Genomic DNA, 19,155 nt, shown 5'->3' with positions numbered 1-19,155 from the left:
ATTTTTCTCAAACATTGTTCTGGTAAGGTCACTATTATTCCCATTCCATACATGTCATATGGAAATAATAATACCTCGCTCAATGGATTGTTTCATAGAGTCACCAGACCATCCACATTGAGGACATAGAATATTAGGCACCGTTCTTTAATTATTGAGAGCTCAAAACATGTTAGCTATTATTAATATGCAAAAGTATTAGCAACTATATTAAGATTATCAGAAGTACATTTTAAGCAGGCCAGTCTGGTGCGGGTCTTCCTCTGGAACTGGACAGTTCTTCCAAAAAAAAACGAAGACACTACTATTTATTTATGCTGATCCATCTGCCTGGAATGCTCTTCCTCACTCCCGACTCCTACGGCCCTACCGGGCTAATTCTTACTTCTCATGTCTTGGCTTAGAGAGTACTTCTTACAGCGGTAAGCAGTCCCTAGCCTCTCCCAAAGCTCGGTTATATTATATATCCGAGGTACTCCTCCTACGTGCTCCAATGTGCATCACAACTGCCTGCGTCTGTGACACTAAAGCTCCAAGAGGGCACGGACTGTGCTATCTTTATACAATACTACATTCTCGGTGGTTAGCGCAATGCCAGAACATCATGGGTGCTTGATAAATATCTGCGATCTGAGGACATCTGGGATCTGCAAATAGCCTAGCTGGTGTCAGAAGAACAGGTTTTCATCTAGCGTGAGTAACTGCCAGCCTAGAAAACAGCAGCAGCCACTGATGGGGCCGGTTGAGCGAGAGGCTGGGAAATGGGATGGGGCATCGAGGAAGCAGAGGGGCCGAGAGGAGGGGCTCTCAAGGAAATCATGTTCCATCTGCTCACTTAGGGTCAACCAGCAGAGCCACCGTCAGATGCACTGACTCTGGGTACACAGAGTCCTGCAGCATGCAGAACGAGAGCCTGGGTTAACGGCACCTGGTTCCAGTCTAAGAGATTACTGACCAGAGTGTTAGCAGCAAAATGCACGTCAGGGGCCTTGCTGGCTGCAATGATAGAGTCTGATGTGATCCAAGACCCCAGAAGACTTACCAGGCAGTTGGCATGTGCTGTGCACGTCTGGCCCAGCACAGAATTGCAGTGCTGAGGAAGAAACTTGGACACTTTGGGCACAGCTGATGGAAAATGAACTGAAATGTTCTGATTTGTTACGGCTGCTGCATCATAGGAAGGGATGACTTTAGAATAGTATCTGACAGCATGGAAGGAATTGAGAGAGAGAGCTGTGCTGGGAACTAGACTTTTATACATATCACCAATAGCATTCTCTGAAGTGGAGCTAGACTGACCTTTAAGAAAAAAAAAAAAATCTGTCAGTACACACGACTGTAACTTTGAACTACCATATGAGTATATGAAATGAACTGTCCTCTATTTCATTCCCTCATGTTACAAACTTATATTACTGCTACACTTAAAAGTTGTCGGAAAAACTGAACTTTTTAGTAGCGACATTTAGTTCACTATATACACTACAAATTAGTGTTCACGTGTCATTAAAAGACAGATTTTAGAGGAACATCAGATCTCTGTGCCTTTGGGAGTGTGTGTGTGTGTGTGTGTGTGTGTGTGTTCTTCCATCATAATCAAAATTGTGACCATCCCTATGAAGCAAGGAAGCATGTTGGAAAGAACTCCATTCATCCATGAATAAATTTTGGTCGATTTTCTATTGGTGAAGTGGCACAGAGTATATCCTTATACTCTGTACAGTACACAGAAGGCAGAAAAATATTTTGAAATATATAATGAACGTTAACAATGTAATCTCAACATTGTGAATACTTAACTTTCTTCTGGACATTAATATTAATAAAAGTAAATTTATTTCCACTTTAAATACAAATGTATCTGGAATGTTTGTGAATATTTGCATTTCAGCACATGTGTACAGAGATTAATGGGCAAGGACAAGTCAGGGCCACCTAATGAAGTCTAAACATTGCCTCAGATCAGCATTTCTGTGTCACAAGTCAGACTTTAGCACAGAAACCTGGTGACCTCACGTGGTTATTTAACTTCCCCAGCCTTCAATTTATTGATTGAGGTGATGAAAGTGAAATTTGAAAGACATAACTGATTTTAACTGTCCCAATCCTCTTTCCAACCCAATTTGGTAACACGGGTTACGAGCTATACATGTGCTCACATCACAGACCCATTCATCACAGACTTCCAGGTGTCCAGTCCAAGGAAAAGTCCAAAATACAGAAAAGACTGTATGTGGGGAAATATTTCCTGTCATATTATATATAAAAGTGCTCTCCCCATAAAACGGGAAACACTAAATGTCGCAATTGGAGGATGGCTAAGAAAATCATTCTGTAAATCATGTGATAAACTACTAAAACAATTAAAATGGTGATGAGGACTGCATAGTAAAAAATTAAAGTATATATGACATGATCTTAAGCAACAAAAGCAGAGAAAAAATTTGATTTTCCATATGATTACTACTGTAGAAAAATATGCATAAAATACTTAAAACGAAGAAAATACATAAAAAATGAACAGAGTTATTATCTTGGCTGGGTTAGTAAAGGACTAATATTGCTTTTCAAATGGTAAAATGTATATAAATAAAGTTAAAATGGGGGGTTTGACTCAATGACCTTTAGGCTCCCCTCCACTCTGAATGTGCCACAAGTCTATGTCCCTAGTTAGCATACCTGTGTCATCCCAGGAGCAGTTGGTTTAGGTGATGTGATACAAGAGATGCTGGGACACAGAAGGCCTGAACTCACTACCCTGGAAGGAGTATTTCAGAGTCTCTGCAGAACATAAATAATGAGAATGCCGAAGTAATGCATGTACAGTGGTACCTCGGTTTTCGAACGTAATCCGTTCCAGAAGACCATTTGAGTTCTGAAATGTTTGAAAACAGCCGACAGCTAAGCCTCAGGATCTTGCACTCAGCGGAAGCCGCATGACATGTTTGACTTCTGAGGTGCGTTCGAAAACCGAAGCACTTACTTCCGGGTTTACAGTATTCGTAAACCAAAATGTTCGTCAACGGAGACGTTCTAAAACCGAAGTACTACTGTATAAGAAGTAACACTGATAGGCATATGCCTGTGCCCTGACCGCTGTCTGATTTAACCACTCAGGTTGGCATCCAGGCACAGCTACTTTAAGTACATTAGCCACAGCTCACGGCTACTTTTTTCCTACTTTCACTCCCCTCGCCCCTGGTCAGGAGAAGTCTAAATCGACTAACAAAGCACCCTGAGGCTGATTTGATTACATGAACAAGGAGGGCTATATTCTAGTTTTGGCCTCCTCTCTCTTTCGACTTTAGACACCATTCCTAGTAACCTCATGGGTACCTGTGGCGTCTGCTATATCCCCGTAATATGCATAGTACCTCTATGATGGCACTTCAATTACTAGAGGAATCATAGTCGGCTGTGGTGACCCTCTCTGCTAGAAACTGTGAGCTCCTGTTGTGAGCCCATCATTGCTCTAGGTACTAGAAATACAGCAATGAACAAAACAGACAAACAAACAAACAAACAAAAAAACACTCCTTGTCCTCATGGAGTTGATACTTTAGTGGGAGACGACAGGCGATGAGCTAAGTATGGAAGTAAACATTAGGTGGTGAGTGCTGTGAAGGACACAGCAGCAAACGCGGTGAGGAGCCCCACGTGGGACGTGGTGCTGCCAGGACTGTGCAGTTTAAGTTGGGCGGTTGAGAATGACCCCGAGAAGGTGACATTTACGCAAAGACAGGAAGAAAGTCAATAAATGATTGTGTTATGTGCTCAGGACATAGTTAGTACTACTGAATTAATACGAATGCTTCCCCTCCCTTTAGATTCTAGTAGTCACATAAACAAAGTCACCAGTGTACTCATCATCAGTAATATGAGCTTTCTGGTAATGATGGTCGACTGTGAGCCCCATTTCTGGGATACAGGCGCCTGTGGGGCCTGTGGCCAGGTGTGCTCCAAGCGGACAACACCAGGACTCCTGGTGGAATCTGCCAGCCTCGCTCCTTTCCCTGTTTGTGGAGATGAGTGCCTAGGAACCCGGGCTCCACACACCGGGCATGCAGACCCCAGTGCACCACAGCGGCCCCAGGCAGGTGTGCTCACCTCTCATGGCGTCATCCAAGGAGCCCCCTGAGGCAGGCGCGGAGTATACGTTCAAGCACTTATTAGCCAGGAATCTGATCCCTCTCACAGGTGAATACGTGCTTGCCAATACATTGTTTTCCCTTAGAAGAACAGAAAAAACACACAGTTCTCAAGGAAGACAACATGAACGTGGCTCAGTCCAACTGCTCTATCATTCAAGTTCTAAACAACAGACAAGAGCCTAAACTATGGATTATTTAAATAAAAGAACAAACTGCTGAACAGGACTCATGTTAATTCTTCAGGATGTAGAGGAATGACCTGCTTTTCCTCCCTAGATTTCCTTTGTTTATATATTCTAATCAATTTAAATAGGAAGCGTTCCTTTGGCAGGTCTCGTTGTGTCCTAGCACCGTGAGGACTCCCGGTTGCAGGACGGGACTGCTCCAAAGCCTCTGACCACCTGTGACAGAGCAATGCCAGACTCCATCGCGCCCCCACTGGATCGCCCCAGTCATAACCAACTACCGGTAAAGCTCCATTTTTAAGATCCTCAGAAATAACAAAAGAGTAAGGCAAGTGATGAAAGGATCATGAGCCTGAGAAACTATGTATTTTACCACTGTGATTCAGTGGCACACGTCGGCACTGGGAAAAGCCCACTGATTGCTAACACATGCCTGAGTGCTCACCACGGCTGGGTTCCGTGCCTGTCTACACTGCCGGCCCTAGCACTGAGGGAACTAACAGAGGCCCTTATCATACCTCTGGGCCATGACCGTGCCTGGGAGGGAGACCTGGATGGGCATTGGTTGTTTCTTACAAAACCTCCTATTGCTCTGAAGTGCTTCTGTAATCTAAAAAGTAGAGAGACAGATCTATTTAGATAGAGATTTTTTTTTCATATATACAAACACACATACATTTCCAGTGATAAAAAATAGAGAAAAAAATGTAGCATTAAAGCATGATGTATGACAATAAAACTCAAGGGCTTGGGAGTTGAATACCTGGCCCATCACGGCTGGAGGGAGTTTCTCCCGGATATACTTCACATAATCAACTGTTGCCTCAAGAATCGAAGCGGCATCGTTCTTTCTCCCCTTTATATATGGCAACAGAGTACGCAGCTGCTCACAGCAATACTTGATTCGTTCTCTGAGTGGGGAATGGTAATAAAGAATAATTAGTCTCATTTTCTTCCTTGAACACAATTCTTCCTCCTGGGTTTACTTATAACAGAAGTGTCCCCTCCCTACCCTGTCTCCCTTTCAGAGGAAGCTCGCGTCCCCACAAAACAGCAGCTTCACAACCCCTGGAATCACAAAATCCTGGAGCACCCACTGACACGGCTGCCCAGTACACGTCTGTACTGATGGCAGCCTCAGCTCACTCGCCCCAGGCCTGCTGCAGTGCATGGCGTGCCCTGCCCAGACCCTGGGCTCAATACAGTCATCCCCCCTTATCTGCGACTTGGCTTTCTGTGGTTGCAGGTACCTGCAGTCAACCCTGGTCCAAAAATATTAACTGGAAAATTTCATAATTCAACAATTCATAAGTTTTAAAACTATGTGCTGTTCTGAGTAGCGTGATGAAATCTCACACCATCCTGCTCTGTCCCATCTGAGACATTGTGAATCTCCCTTTCTCTAGCATATCCTTGCTATATATGCTACCTGCCCATTAGTTACTGAGTGGTTGTCTTGGTTATCAGATTGGTTATGAGAGAGAGAGAGAGAGAGAGAGAGAGAGAGAGAGCCTATATTCACATAACTTTTATTATGGTGTATCATTATAATTGTTCTATTTTAATATTAGTTACTGTTGTTAATTTCTTACTGTGCCTAATATACAAATTAAACTTTATCATAGGTATGTATGTATAGGAAAAACCATATATAGGGTTTGAAACTATCCGTGATTTCAGGAATCCACTGGGGGTCATGGAACAGTATCCCCTATGGATAAGGGGGGAAGATTGTACACATTCCGCTGCCTATGGAAACCTACAGACAACTCTTTTCTCAGAGGAGAGACTCACACACTATATATGTAAATCCTTTTGCAATTCACAGTAGAAGGCTAAGAGTAGTCAGAATATTCATGCCACATTTCCAGCAATAGATCAATTAGCATGTTGTAATGCATGGGCTTTACATGTAACTCTGTGTTCTGAGCCAAGGGAAAATCAGAAGCAGTAGACGCAGACAGAACAAAAAACAAACAAACAACAATATGCAAATGAGAACAATGTCCTGTCTAGATCAGAAAGAAACTAAACTAAGTGTTTCGTACTTCTGAAGGGAAATACATAGGAAATAGAAATTTAAGTTGATATAAGCCTTTGGTACCTTCATTTTTCCATGTGTTCACTTAATAAACATTATTAAGCACCTGTTTTTACGCTGAATACTGACTGGGTAGTATCCAGTGGTAGTTCTGCCAATTATTAGCTAGGAGCATCAACAAGTTACTAAACCTCTCTGAATGTGAATAACTAAAATATTCTAGATCAGTGGTGCTTTAACTGGGTATTGAGTCCTGGGGGTCTGTGAAGGTGTCTCAGGAACAATTCTGGAAAGGGATGGAACCGTCAACAATTTGACAATGTGTATGAAGGGCTTTGAAACTTTTCACACATTTTAACATGGTATTTCCACTTATAAGGACCTAAAAACAGAACAATATTTCTGTTATCCACTGTAGTAGTATATCAGTAAAATATGAAAAACAATCTAAACATGCAAAGTAAGTGGATGCTTAAGTAAGCTTTGTACACTAGCTCAATTGAATATGATCTCACAGTAGAAATGATGTTATAAAGCTTATTGGGGAAAAATAGGATATTTTTATAGGATACAAGACAGCATATATTAATAAAATATGATCATAGCCATTAAACAAAGCAAAAATAAAGCACAGAAAAAAGACTAAAAGCAAAAACAAGTAACAGTTATTTCTGAATGGTTGGGCTATGGAAAATATTATTTCCTCCTTTCATTTGCTATATTTTCCAAATATTTTTGCTGAGATATATCATTTTTATCATGAAAAATCATATTAAATATTTTCTAACATTTATCATAAAAATGTCCAAATACATAGATTGAAAGAATTAAGAATTCTTAACTCTTAAAAGTTGAGGGAATTAAGAATTTGTATAGCCAATACTTATATACTCACTACCTAGAGTCTTCAATGAAGAGTTACTGTCCTTGTTTTATCATATATGAGGCATCCCATGGGACATATATTAATCCATTTTATTATATTGAAGCATTTCTAAGTAAGTTATAGACTTCAGTACACTAAACCCTAAACATATCATTAACTAGAGTTCAAGTTATTTTATTTTCAGGTAAAAGTTACATAAAATAAAATATGCATAGCCTAAGGGCACCATTCTATAAGTTTTGACAAATGCACAAAATTATGTACCACAGCCCTAATCAACATTATCAAAACTCCAGAAAGTTCCTTATCTTCATTTCCCCAGTCAATCTCATCCCATGTAAGAGGCAACTATGTTCCAAGTATTTTTCTATTCCACATTACATAGTTTCATCTGTCCTTGAACTTCATATAAATCAAATCTTACAGCCTGTGCCCTTTTATGTAAGGTTTCTTTCACTCAGTATAATATTTTTGAGACTTGTCCATGGGGCTCTTATAATATCAGTAGTTTGTTCCTTTTTATTGAGTAATATTATAGTATTCCATAGTATAAATATGCACAGCCTATTTATCCATTCTCTTATGGATAAACACTGTAGCTGTTTCCAGTTTTGGGTCATTCTGAATCAATCTGCTATATCATTCTATATGTCCTTTTGTGAATGCATGTTATTTTGCCTGGGTAAACATCTAGGAATGGAACTAATGAGTTATTCTACAAATTCATAAGAAACTGACAGAACTTTTCTCAAAATAGTATCATTTTACACTTCCACTATCAATGTATGAGAGTACTTGTTGTTCCAAATCTTTGACATTTAATATTGTCAGTTTCAATTTTAGTATTTTGGCCTTTCTGAGGTATATGTAGTAGTATTTTACACTTTAATTTGCATTTCCATGACAAATTATGTTAAGTAGTTTTTCTGGTGCTTACTGGGCACTTGTTTATCTTCCTTTGCCAAGTGTCTGTTTAAATATTTTATTTAATTTCAATTGGATTGCAGGTCTTTTTATAATTGAACTTCAGGAGTTCCTTATATATCCTTAATACCAGTACATTATCAGTATATTTGTTTTGCAAATACTTTCCCAGTCTGTGGCATGCCCATTTATTTTCTTAGTGCTGTCTTTTGATAGTAAAAGTTTTAAGTTTTGATGAGTAAATTTACCGTTCATGTATGGTTATTGCTTTCTGTATCCTGTCTAAGGCACAGCTGCCTCACCCCCAGCTTGTGAAGTCATTCGCCTATACTTTCTTCTAGAATTCCACTGTCCAATACAACAGCCATTAGCCACATGAGTATTTAAATATAAAGTTAAATAAAATTTAAAATTCATTTTCTAATTGCAATAGCCACCTTTCAAATACTCAATAACTACATGTGCCTAGTGGCTACCTTACTGAATGACGCAGTTAGAGGCCATTTCTATAATACTGCAGAAAGTTCTACTAAACAGTACTATTCCAGAAGCTTTATACTTTTAGGTTTATAGTATAGCTCTGACTATGCTCCATCTTGAATTAACTTTTATGTGGTATGAGGTGAAGTGGGTCAAAGTTCATTGTTTTTCCATACGGATACTGTGTTTCCCCGAAAGTAAGACCTAGCCGGACCATCAGCTCTAATGCATCGTTTGGAACAAAAATTAATATAAGACTCGGTATTATATCATATTATATTATACAGGGTCTTATATTCATTTTTGCTCCAAAAGACGATCATTAGAGCTGATGGTCTGGCTAGGTCCTATCTTCGGGAAAACATGGTATACAGTTGTTCCAGCAGCATCTATAGAAAAACTTGTTTCCTAATTTGTATGCTTTGGTGACTTGCTTAAAATCAAATCAGCATAAATGTGCGGGTCCAGCACTGGGTTATTGTGTTCCATTAATCTATTTGTCAACCTTTATGTAATAGCATACTGACGATTGCAGCTACTAAGTCTTCAAGTAAGATAGTGTAAGTCATCCCACTTTGTTGTACGTTTTCAATATTGCTTTACTCGAAGTCCTTTTATATTCTAAGTCTTTTAAATTAGATTGTCAATTTGTACCAAAAAAAAAAAAAAAAGCCTGCTGGGATTATGATTTAGGTTCAAATAAAGTTTTATTTCAATTTAGTGAGAACTGACATCTTAACAACAGCCTTTCAATTCATGATTATTGTATAATGCAAGATTTAGGTTTTCTTTAATTTCTCATAGCAATATTTTGAGTGATCAATGTACATATTCTCTGCCTTTTTGCATAATTGTTCCTAAGTATATTCTTTTATACCCTACTGTAAGTATAATTATTTTTAAATTTTCATTTTTCAAATGTTTGCTAATCTATAAAAATATAGTTGACTTTTGTACATTGACCTTATATGCTGCAACTTTGTTATATTTATCTTGTAGTCCTAGCAGTTGTTTTGTAGGTGTCTTAGGACTTTATACATACACAATCATGCCAGCTATAAATAGGAGAGTTTTGCTTCCTTTCTAATCTGTATTTCTTTTATTTCTTTTTATTACCTAATTGCAATGGCTAGGACAGCTCATTTAATGATGAACAGAAGTGGTAAGAATAGGAATCCTTATTTCGTGCCAGGCCTTTTTTTTAAGGAAATGTGGTCACAATTACATTATTAAGGACAGTGTTAGATATGTTTTTCATAGATGCCCTTTAACAGAGTGAGGAAGTCCTCTTCCATATCTAATTTGCTGAAAGTTTAATTTTTTTAATCTTGAAAGGGTATTGAATGTTGCTGAATAATTTTTCAGAATCTGCTAATCATATGGGTTTTCTCCTTTATTCTGTTTAATGTGATGAATTACGTTTTTATTTTTGTTTTCATGATACATTAGCCTGCTTCTCTAGGATAAACTTGGGGTAGTCATTATGGATTATGTCTCTACATATTACTTAATTTGATTTGCTAAAATTATGTATTTTTATGTCTCAGTTCATGAAGGATACTGGTCTGTAATTTTATGTTTTTATAATGCCTTTATCAGGTAAAGGTCATGCTGACCTTGTGAAATGGGTTAGAAACTGTTCCCTCCTCCTCCATTTTCTGTAAGATTGTTTAAGACTGGTATTACTTCTTTAAATGTTTAACAGAATTAATCAGTAAAATATCTGGGCTTCGTGTTTTATCTTTGGTAAGGTTTTTCATAGCAAGTTCACTATCTAATATTTTCTAATCTTTTAATCTTTATTAAATTTACTGGGATGACATTGGTTAGTAAAATTATATAGGTTTCAAGTGTACATTTCTATAATTCATCATCTATTTATTGCACTGTGTGTTCACCATCCAGAGTCAGTTTTCCTTCTGTCACCATATATTTGATCCCCTCTATATCTTTTATCTACACTTTAACTGGATTGCAGGTCTTTTTTGAATGAGTATTCTGTTAATATATAGTGTTATTCATCTTTGCTGCTTCATCTGGTATCAGTTTTGATAAACTGCGTTTTTCAAGAATTTGTCATTTCATCTAAGTTGTTGAATTTATTGGCAAATAATTATTCAAAATATTTTAAAGTGTTTATAGGATCTATAATGATAACCCCTCTTTCATTCATATTGGTAAAATGTTTTCAGTCTCTCCTCACCTACCTGCCTTGCTTCCTTTCTACTTACTTTGGATTTATTTCACTTTACTTTTCCAACCTTCTTAAGATGGATCCTAGGGTCACTAACTTTTAGACCTTTTGCCTTTTCTAATATAATAAGCATATAAAATCATAGGGTTTTCCATAAGCTTTGCTTTAGTTGGAACTCACAAATTTTGAAAAATATTCTATTCTCATAATCAGTTTGAAATATTTTCTAATTTTTCTTGTGATTCTTTTTCACCTATTATTTAGAAGTGTGCTTTTTAATTTCCAAATATTTGAGGTTCTTCTTTGATTTCTAATTTCTTATTGATTTCTAATTTAATTTCATTGTGATCAAGGAACATACTCCTTGTGAATTCAACTCTTTTAAATGTATTAAAATGTATATATCCCCAGCATACAGTTTATCTAACTGAATGTACCATGTGTCTTTGAAAAGAATGAGTATTCTGTTGCAATTTTTGGGTACAGTGTTCTATAAGTATCTATTAGATCAATGTGGGTAATAGCGTTCACATCTTCTATATCTTGTAATTTTTTGCTGTCCAGTTGTTTTATCAGTTGCTGAGAGAGGGATGTTTAATCTTCAACAATGCTTGTAGATATTTGACCCTTTAATTCTGTGAATATTTGTTTCAAATACATTCAAGCTTTGTTAGTTATAGTCACATACTATTTGTGATTGTTATAGCATCTGAAAGGTGACACTTTCATCATTATAAAATTCCTCTCTTTCCCTCAAGTGATATTGTTTGTGTTGAAGTCTACTTTATTTGGTTTTAACATAGCTAATCTGATGGTCTTATACCTACTGCTTCATGGTATATATTTCCTATTAATTTACCTTACTGTACCTGTGTATTTAAAGTTAGTCTCTTCCAGACAGCAGATTGGTCTTATTTGTTCGTTTATTTTTATCCATTCTGACAATCTCTGCCTATTAGTTAGATATAGTCTGATAAAGGTTCACCATTTTACTGTTTACATAGGTAGCAAACTATTTGACATTGGTCTTAGTAATAATATCTTTTTGGTTATGTCCCCTTGAGTAAGGGAAACAAAAACAAACAAATGGACTTCATCAAACTAATAAGCTTCTGCACAGCGAAGGAAACCATCAACAAAACCTAAAAAACAACTTACTGAATGGGAGAATATATTTGCAAATGATATATCTAATAAGGGGTTGATATCCAGAATATATGAGGAACTCACAAACTCAGTAACAAAAAAAAATAAACAATTTGATCAAAAACGGGCAGCAAACATAAGGAGACATTCCTCCAAAGAAGACATACAGATGGCCAACAGACACGAAAAGATGCTCAGTGTCACTAATCATCAGGGAAATGCAAATCAAAACCAAAATGGGACACCACCTCACACCAGTCAGCATGGCTATTATCAAAAAGTCAACAAATAACAAGTGTTGGTGAGGATGTGGAGAAAAGGGAACCGCTGTGCACTATAGGTGGGACCGCAAATTGGTGCAGCCACTATGGAAAACAGTATGGAGTTTCCTCAAAAAACTGAAAATAGATCTACCATACAACCCAGCAATTCCACTTCTGGGTATTGATCTGAAGAAAACGAAAACACTAATTAGAAATGATATGCACCCCTATGTTCACTGAAGCATTATTTACAATAACCAAAATAATGAAAGCAACCTAGGTGTCCATCAATAGATCACAGCATACAGAAAATGTGGTATATATACACGATGGAATACTACTCAGCAACAAAAGAGAATGAAATGTTGCCATTTGCAACAACACTGACAGACCTAGAGGATATTATGCTAAGTGCAATAAGTCATACAAAGACAAATACTATACAGTTTCACTTACATGTCGAATCTAATAAAACAAATGCACAAACAAAGCAAAAATAGACTCATAGAGTGATCAAACTGATCGTTGACAGAGGGTGGAGGATCAACGAAAAAGGTGAAGAAGAATATGCAAAGTCTGACAATTGAGTTCATGAATTCATCCAAGAAAAAAGTGCTACATACTTCATTGCTGAATATCACTATGGTCACCTCTGAAGTACTCCCCTTGGGAAGCTATGCACCGACACCAGTGCCTAGTCCACCTTTCAAAGCAATTTTGGAACCCTTTTACTGGAATGGCCATCAGAGCTGTGGTCGTATTCCCTTGATGTCTTGAATGTCACCAAAATGTCTTCCTTTCAATATTTCCTTTATCTTTGGGTAAAGAAGTCATTGGGGACCAGATCAGGTAAGTAGGGAGGGTGTTCAAACACAGTTATTTGTTTACTGGCTGAAAACTCCCTCACAGGCAGTGCCGTGTGAGTTGGTGCATTGTCGTGATGCAAGAGCCATGCATTGTTGGCAAACAGTTCAGGTCGTTTTCGTCTAACTTTTTCATGCAGCCTTTTCAGCACTTCCAAATAGTAAACTTGATTAACTGTCTGTCCAGTTGGTACAAATTCATAATGAATAATCCCTCTGATATCAAAAAAGGTTGGCAACATCGTTTGACTCTTGATTTGGACTGACGGAATTTTTTTGGTCATGGAGAGTTGGCTGACTTCCATTGTGCACTTTGACGCTTTGTTTCAGGGTCATATTTGTACACCGAAGTTTAATCACCCGTGATGAAAACATCATCTTGCCTCTCAGAAAAGTCTTGGCAAACTTCGAGTCTCCTTTGCTTTTGTTCATCAGTGAGCTCCTTTGGGACCATTTTTACATGCACCTTTCTCATACCAAGATTTTCAGTTAAGATTTTCCTAACTATCAATGTTTACTTGGTCTGCTATGCTTCTCACAGTCACCCGACAATTTTGATGCACAATCCAATAAATTTTTGCAATGTTTTCATCAGTTCTGCTCATTCCTGGCTGCCCTGACCTCTCTTCATCAGTGACACGTTCTCTCCCCTCAGAAATCCATTTGTACGTTGCCGTTTTCTTCATGGCATTATCCCCATAAACTTGAACCTCATTTCACTTCCACTCTTGCCAAGTTTAACAAGAAATTTAATGTTTGTTTGTTGCTCTAATTCAAGTTCAGACATTCTCGCAACGGCACACAAAAACACGCAACAATAAGGAATGCCACTCAGCAAGACACCACCACATATTGACACAAACACAGCTGTGAGACACTGATATACCGAGTTTATGAAACCTTACTGAGCTATTTGTACAGTGCTGCCAATGTAAACTCACGGTGGCAAGTTCACGAACTTAATTGTCACACCTCATAGTCAATAATATTGTGGTAAGTTTGCACAGTGACAGATGATTACTAGACTAAGTGTGGTAAACAAATTGTAAAATATATAAATGTTGAATCACTGTATTATACGTGTGAAACTAATATAATGTTATATACCAACTATACTTAGTAAAAAATAATCTGAAGCATTTTAAGTAAGTAGGAAAAAGGTTTCTTTTCTAATATTTGCTCACATATTTATCATTTCTGATGCTATTCAGCCCTTCCTGGAAATCCAAGTTTCCATTTGTTATCATTTCCCTTTAGCCTAAAGAATTTCTTTTAACTTTTTTACCCTGCAGGTCTGCTGGTATCAAAACTTTCTAAGTTGTCTTTTATCTAAAAAATGTCTTTATTTTACTATTTGCTTTTGGGAAATAATACCTAATTGAAATATGATTTAAAGCAAAACAAATAACATGAAATTCATAACATATGTAAAAGTAAAATGCATAACAACAATAACAAAAAATAGGACAGGATACGCAGAAATACACTGCTGTATATTAAGTGTTATAATGCCAATTCAAAGTAAACTATGATAAGAACGCATATTATAACCCTCGAACAACCTTTAAAAAAAAATAGTTCTAGCTAAAAAGCCAATAGAGGAGATAAAAAGAAACGCTAAAACATACTTGATTAATCCAAAAGAAGGCAGACAATGAGAGAAAAAGTAAAAAGACAATAGGTTAGACAAAATGAAAACAAAATCATGGACCTAAAATCAACTTAACAGTAGTTATATGTAAATAGACTAAACACTCAAATTGAATAGCAGATATCGTCAGAATATGCAAATAAAAATAAGATTAAACTATACACTATTTATATAAGATAATTTTAAATGTAAACACATATTAGGTTACAAGAAAACCATGCAAAGATTAATCACAGGAAAGATACATTAATATCAAAGTAGATTTTAAGACAGAAAGCATTAGCATAGGTAAATTAGCATTTATCATTACAAAATGATAAATGCTCAATTCATTAAGAAGACAGGCACCTCACAACAGAGTTTCAAAATTCATGAAGCAAAAATTGACAGGAATAAATTGCAAAAAAGACCAATTTATGGTTAATCACTGAAGATTTTAACACTCAAAAAAATCAATAAGGATACAGAATAGATGAAAAACACTACCAACCAATTCTACCTAATTAATATTTATAAAACACTATACCCCCAAACAGTATATACATTCTTTCAAGTATATATAAAATATTTATCAAGGGAGACCATACTTTGGGCTATAAAACAAGTCTCAGAAAATATCAAAAAAAAAAAAAAAAAAAACCTTACAGAGTATTTTGTCAGTTGACAACTGTAATCAAATTATAAGCTAATAACTGGAAAATTTCCAAATGTTCATTACATGCTTCTAAATAATCATTGGTCAAAGAAAAATCCCAAGGGATATAAGAAAAATATTTTGAAGTGAACGACAGTGAAAGTATTTCAAAATTTATGAGATGCAGCTAAAGTATCTTAAACTACCAAACATTGCTGAAATAAATTAAAGAAGACCTTTAAAAAATGGAGAGATAAATGGGAAGAATCAATATTGTTCAATATTTATTTTCCCACAAACTAGATCTATTGATTTACAACAATCCTAATCAATATCCTAGCATGATTTTTTTTAAAAAAGAAATCAACAAGTTTATTTTAAAATTTACTTGAAAAGTTAAAGTACCTTTAATAGACAAGACAATTTGAAAATGAAGAACAAATCAGACTTTATCTTATTTCACAACTTATTGTAAAGCTACAATAATAATAACAGCATAATATTAGAGTAGAATAGACACATAGATCAGTGGAGTAGAACAGGGAATCCAGAAATACACTGATTATTATATGGTAGTTGATTTTTATGAAAGTACCAGAGCAATTATTCACTGCAGAATAGAAAGTTTTTTCAACAAAATCTTGAAACTATCCATCTGAAAAAGAAAAAAAAATCCTCAACACTTACTTCATTATATATATATATATATATATATATATATATATATACACACACACACACACACACATATTTATGTATATATATATATATGTATGTGTATATATACATATATATTTATATTTATATATGATTATTAAAATAATCATAAAGGCTAGAACTATAAAGCTTCTTGTAGACAAGACAGGGACATATCACAACTGGATGGTAGGCAACGATTTCTAAGACAGGATAGGGAAAGCATGATACATATTTTTAAATACTGATAAACTGAATTTCATCAAAATTGAAAAAAACACACAAAACTTCTGCTCAAAAGACACTGTTACAAAAATAAATAGTGAGCCACAATGTAAGATATATAAATGTCGAGTCACTATGTTATATATGTGAAACTAATGTAATATTGTATACCAACTTAATATACTTAATACAAAAATAATCTGAAGCCTTTTAAATAAAAAGGAAAATTTTCTTTTCTGGAATAAAATATTTCAACACATAAATGTGACAAAGGATTTGAATCCAGAAAATTAAAGAGCTCATAGAACTCAATAATAAAAACACAAACAACCAAGTATTTTTTTAATGATCACACGACCTGAATAGACTGTTCATAAAAGAAGACACACAAATGGCCAAAAGCACATGAGAAGGTGTCATCAGGAAAATTCGAATTTAAAATCACAATTAGATTACACTCCACGACCACTAGAATGACTAAGACGAAAAAGGCAAACAATACCAAACACTGGTGAGGATATGGAGCAACTGGCACTCTCATACATTGCTGGTGGGAGTGTAAATGGTGCTACTGTCTTGGCAATCTGCTTGGAAGTCTCCTAAAAAGAGAAACATCCATCCACCTATGATATGCAATTTAATTTCTAGGTATGTACTCGAGAGAAATGGAAATTTAGATTCACAAAACATACATAAAAGAATGTTCACAGCAGCTTCTTCTTAATAGACAAGACCCAGAGAATGATTAACCACATGGGGTCTGGTTACCAAATGGAATACTCCTCAACAATAAAAAGGAACAAACACCTGATACACATAACAACATTAATGAATCTCAAAACATTTGCTGTGTGAAAGAAGCCAGACATAAGTGTATATATCGATGATTCCATTTATACAAAGTTCTAGAACTAGCAAAAGAAATCTATGATGATGGAAGTCAGAACAGTGGCTGCCTCTAGGGGATGGGAAAGGATAAACCAGGAAAGAGTACAAGGTGGTTTAAAATGTGCGTTGTATTATTATTCAGATATAGTGAGACCAACAGATCAGGAAATGACTGCCATTAAAAACATGGTTACTCACAGTTCCCAACAGGAGGGGCACCTCATGCCAGCTGGGCCACATGGAGAAGCCCTGAGTAGTGTAATGTACCCCTCTTCTTGTAACAAACCATCTCTTCAAAACTCACCAAACACATGCAACTTATCTCTCACAATTTGCTCTTCTGATATCTAGTAAATGTAACTCTTTGTCCTAAATTCCCTAATATTGCTGAGACTCTGAAGGGTATTTGCAAACAGTATGGATCTAGGGTTCTTCATTGCTTCTGGAATCTTTCTGGCTCTAACATCAAGGTTAGGAACTTGAGGCTCAGGCAGGGCTGGGGAGTACGCGACCTGTGTCCTTCAGTGGCCGTGGAGCAAATACGTGAGTGAAGTGTCATCCTATTGGGCATAAGTCAAAGTGACCTCTAAGAGCAGAATTTCATCCAATTCTTATGTATTAGCTGAAAATATGTGTATGTCAGCACACACTCTGAGAGAAGATATTTGCAATATAAATATTTGGCAAAGGACTAGTATCCAGAATATCTAATGAATTTCTAAAAATCTATAGGAGAAAAAACCTAGATAGAAAAACCCAATAAAAAGATGGACAAAAAATGAACACTTAACCAAAGGAAATTAAAGAAAAACCATACACTTAAGATTTCATTGTGTATTAATTATGCTACAATGTTTTAAAAATGAAACAAACAATTAGAAGAAAAGAACGAGGAGGAGGAACTACTTAGTGAAACTTTTGGAAGGACATTAACCTTGGCTCAGGAGCAGGAAAACTGGCTGCCGAGGCTCCATGTGGTCCTGTATTTTCCTTTGCCCTTGGTGTATGGGGCAGCAGTAGACAACAGGTCAGGGTGTGTTTTGTCTTTGTAATCTAGCACAGAAGCCAGATCGGTTATGACCCAATCCACATAAACCAGGAAAGAACCAACCTGGTTTCATTCGTCCCCAGGTGACAGTCATTGTAAGAGGCTGAAAGAGATCTGAAACCAAAAGTCTTGGTCCAAACCAAGTCTTTGGGCCTCTGCTCTTGACAAATGTGTCTCAAGCAAACAAGAACTCACAGAGCGCATTCTCTCAGTCAGATATTTTGGGACCCTCTGAAAACGTCCTGTTCCACCTTCCTTGAATATCTAAGACTTGACCAGTCCTGGAAAAGCTTTCATTTGTCATAGTTTCTACTATGGAAAACTTACTTTCACTTCTTTTCAAGTGATTAGACATCCTGAAAATGACTAAACCACCATCCTTTGGACTCATGGACACATAAACAAACTGATGGCATCACTTTGAAAAGCATGCACCTTACCAAGATAAAGATATACATATTTATGTTTCTAAAACATGAGTAATGAAAGGGATTTCACCAAGAATATTACATTATGTAGCTAATTTTTATTAATCTGTTCTGATAAAGAAAACAGAGATGTTTTAAAAAGAAATTCCCAAATGCAAATATTCACAACCATCGGATGGGCCCATTATTTCCTTAACATTAGCAAACATCAAGTTACCCTATGTTGCTTTACAACAAAACAAAGCAAAACACAACAAAAAAGACAAAACCATATGTAAAGCAGCTGATTGGGAGGAGGAGAAAGAAAGGAAATCGACTAGAAGCATCTATTTGAAGATAAGTTAAGAGGAGGAAAAGGCAAAAAATTATTAGACGGATTTTGTACTTTCTGGTACCTCTCAAGCAAATCGCTACAGGAAAACAGAGAGGGTCCTGGTTACAGCTGTTATTTT

At 36.4% G+C, this 19,155-nt stretch overlaps 1 protein-coding gene across 5 annotated transcripts in view; it reads right to left on the bottom strand.

Annotated features, from left to right (window-relative positions):
* SOHLH2 (spermatogenesis and oogenesis specific basic helix-loop-helix 2) overlaps window positions 1-19,155 on the bottom strand; it is a 50,203-nt gene that overhangs the window by 1,395 nt on the left and 29,653 nt on the right. For 2 of the 5 annotated variants that reach the window (XM_019736533.2, XM_074330018.1), the window contains 4 exons: window positions 5,100-5,247; window positions 4,855-4,946; window positions 4,108-4,229; window positions 1,043-1,299 (listed from right to left, as the gene is read on the bottom strand). In XM_019736533.2, coding sequence (XP_019592092.2) covers window positions 1,043-1,299; window positions 4,108-4,229; window positions 4,855-4,946; window positions 5,100-5,247 — 619 coding nt within the window. Of the gene's footprint in view, window positions 1-1,042; window positions 1,300-2,679; window positions 2,782-4,107; window positions 4,230-4,854; window positions 4,947-5,099; window positions 5,248-19,155 lie in introns of those variants that run through there. The other 3 variants (XM_019736534.2, XM_019736535.2, XM_074330019.1) reach the window with 2 other exon arrangements.

Source organism: Rhinolophus sinicus, linkage group LG04, assembly GCF_036562045.2.
Source record: "Rhinolophus sinicus isolate RSC01 linkage group LG04, ASM3656204v1, whole genome shotgun sequence".
In the NCBI taxonomy this organism is placed as follows: Eukaryota; Metazoa; Chordata; class Mammalia; order Chiroptera; family Rhinolophidae; genus Rhinolophus; species Rhinolophus sinicus.
The sequence above is the reverse complement of the archived record's forward strand: the minus strand, read 5'-3'. Positions and strand labels throughout refer to the sequence as shown.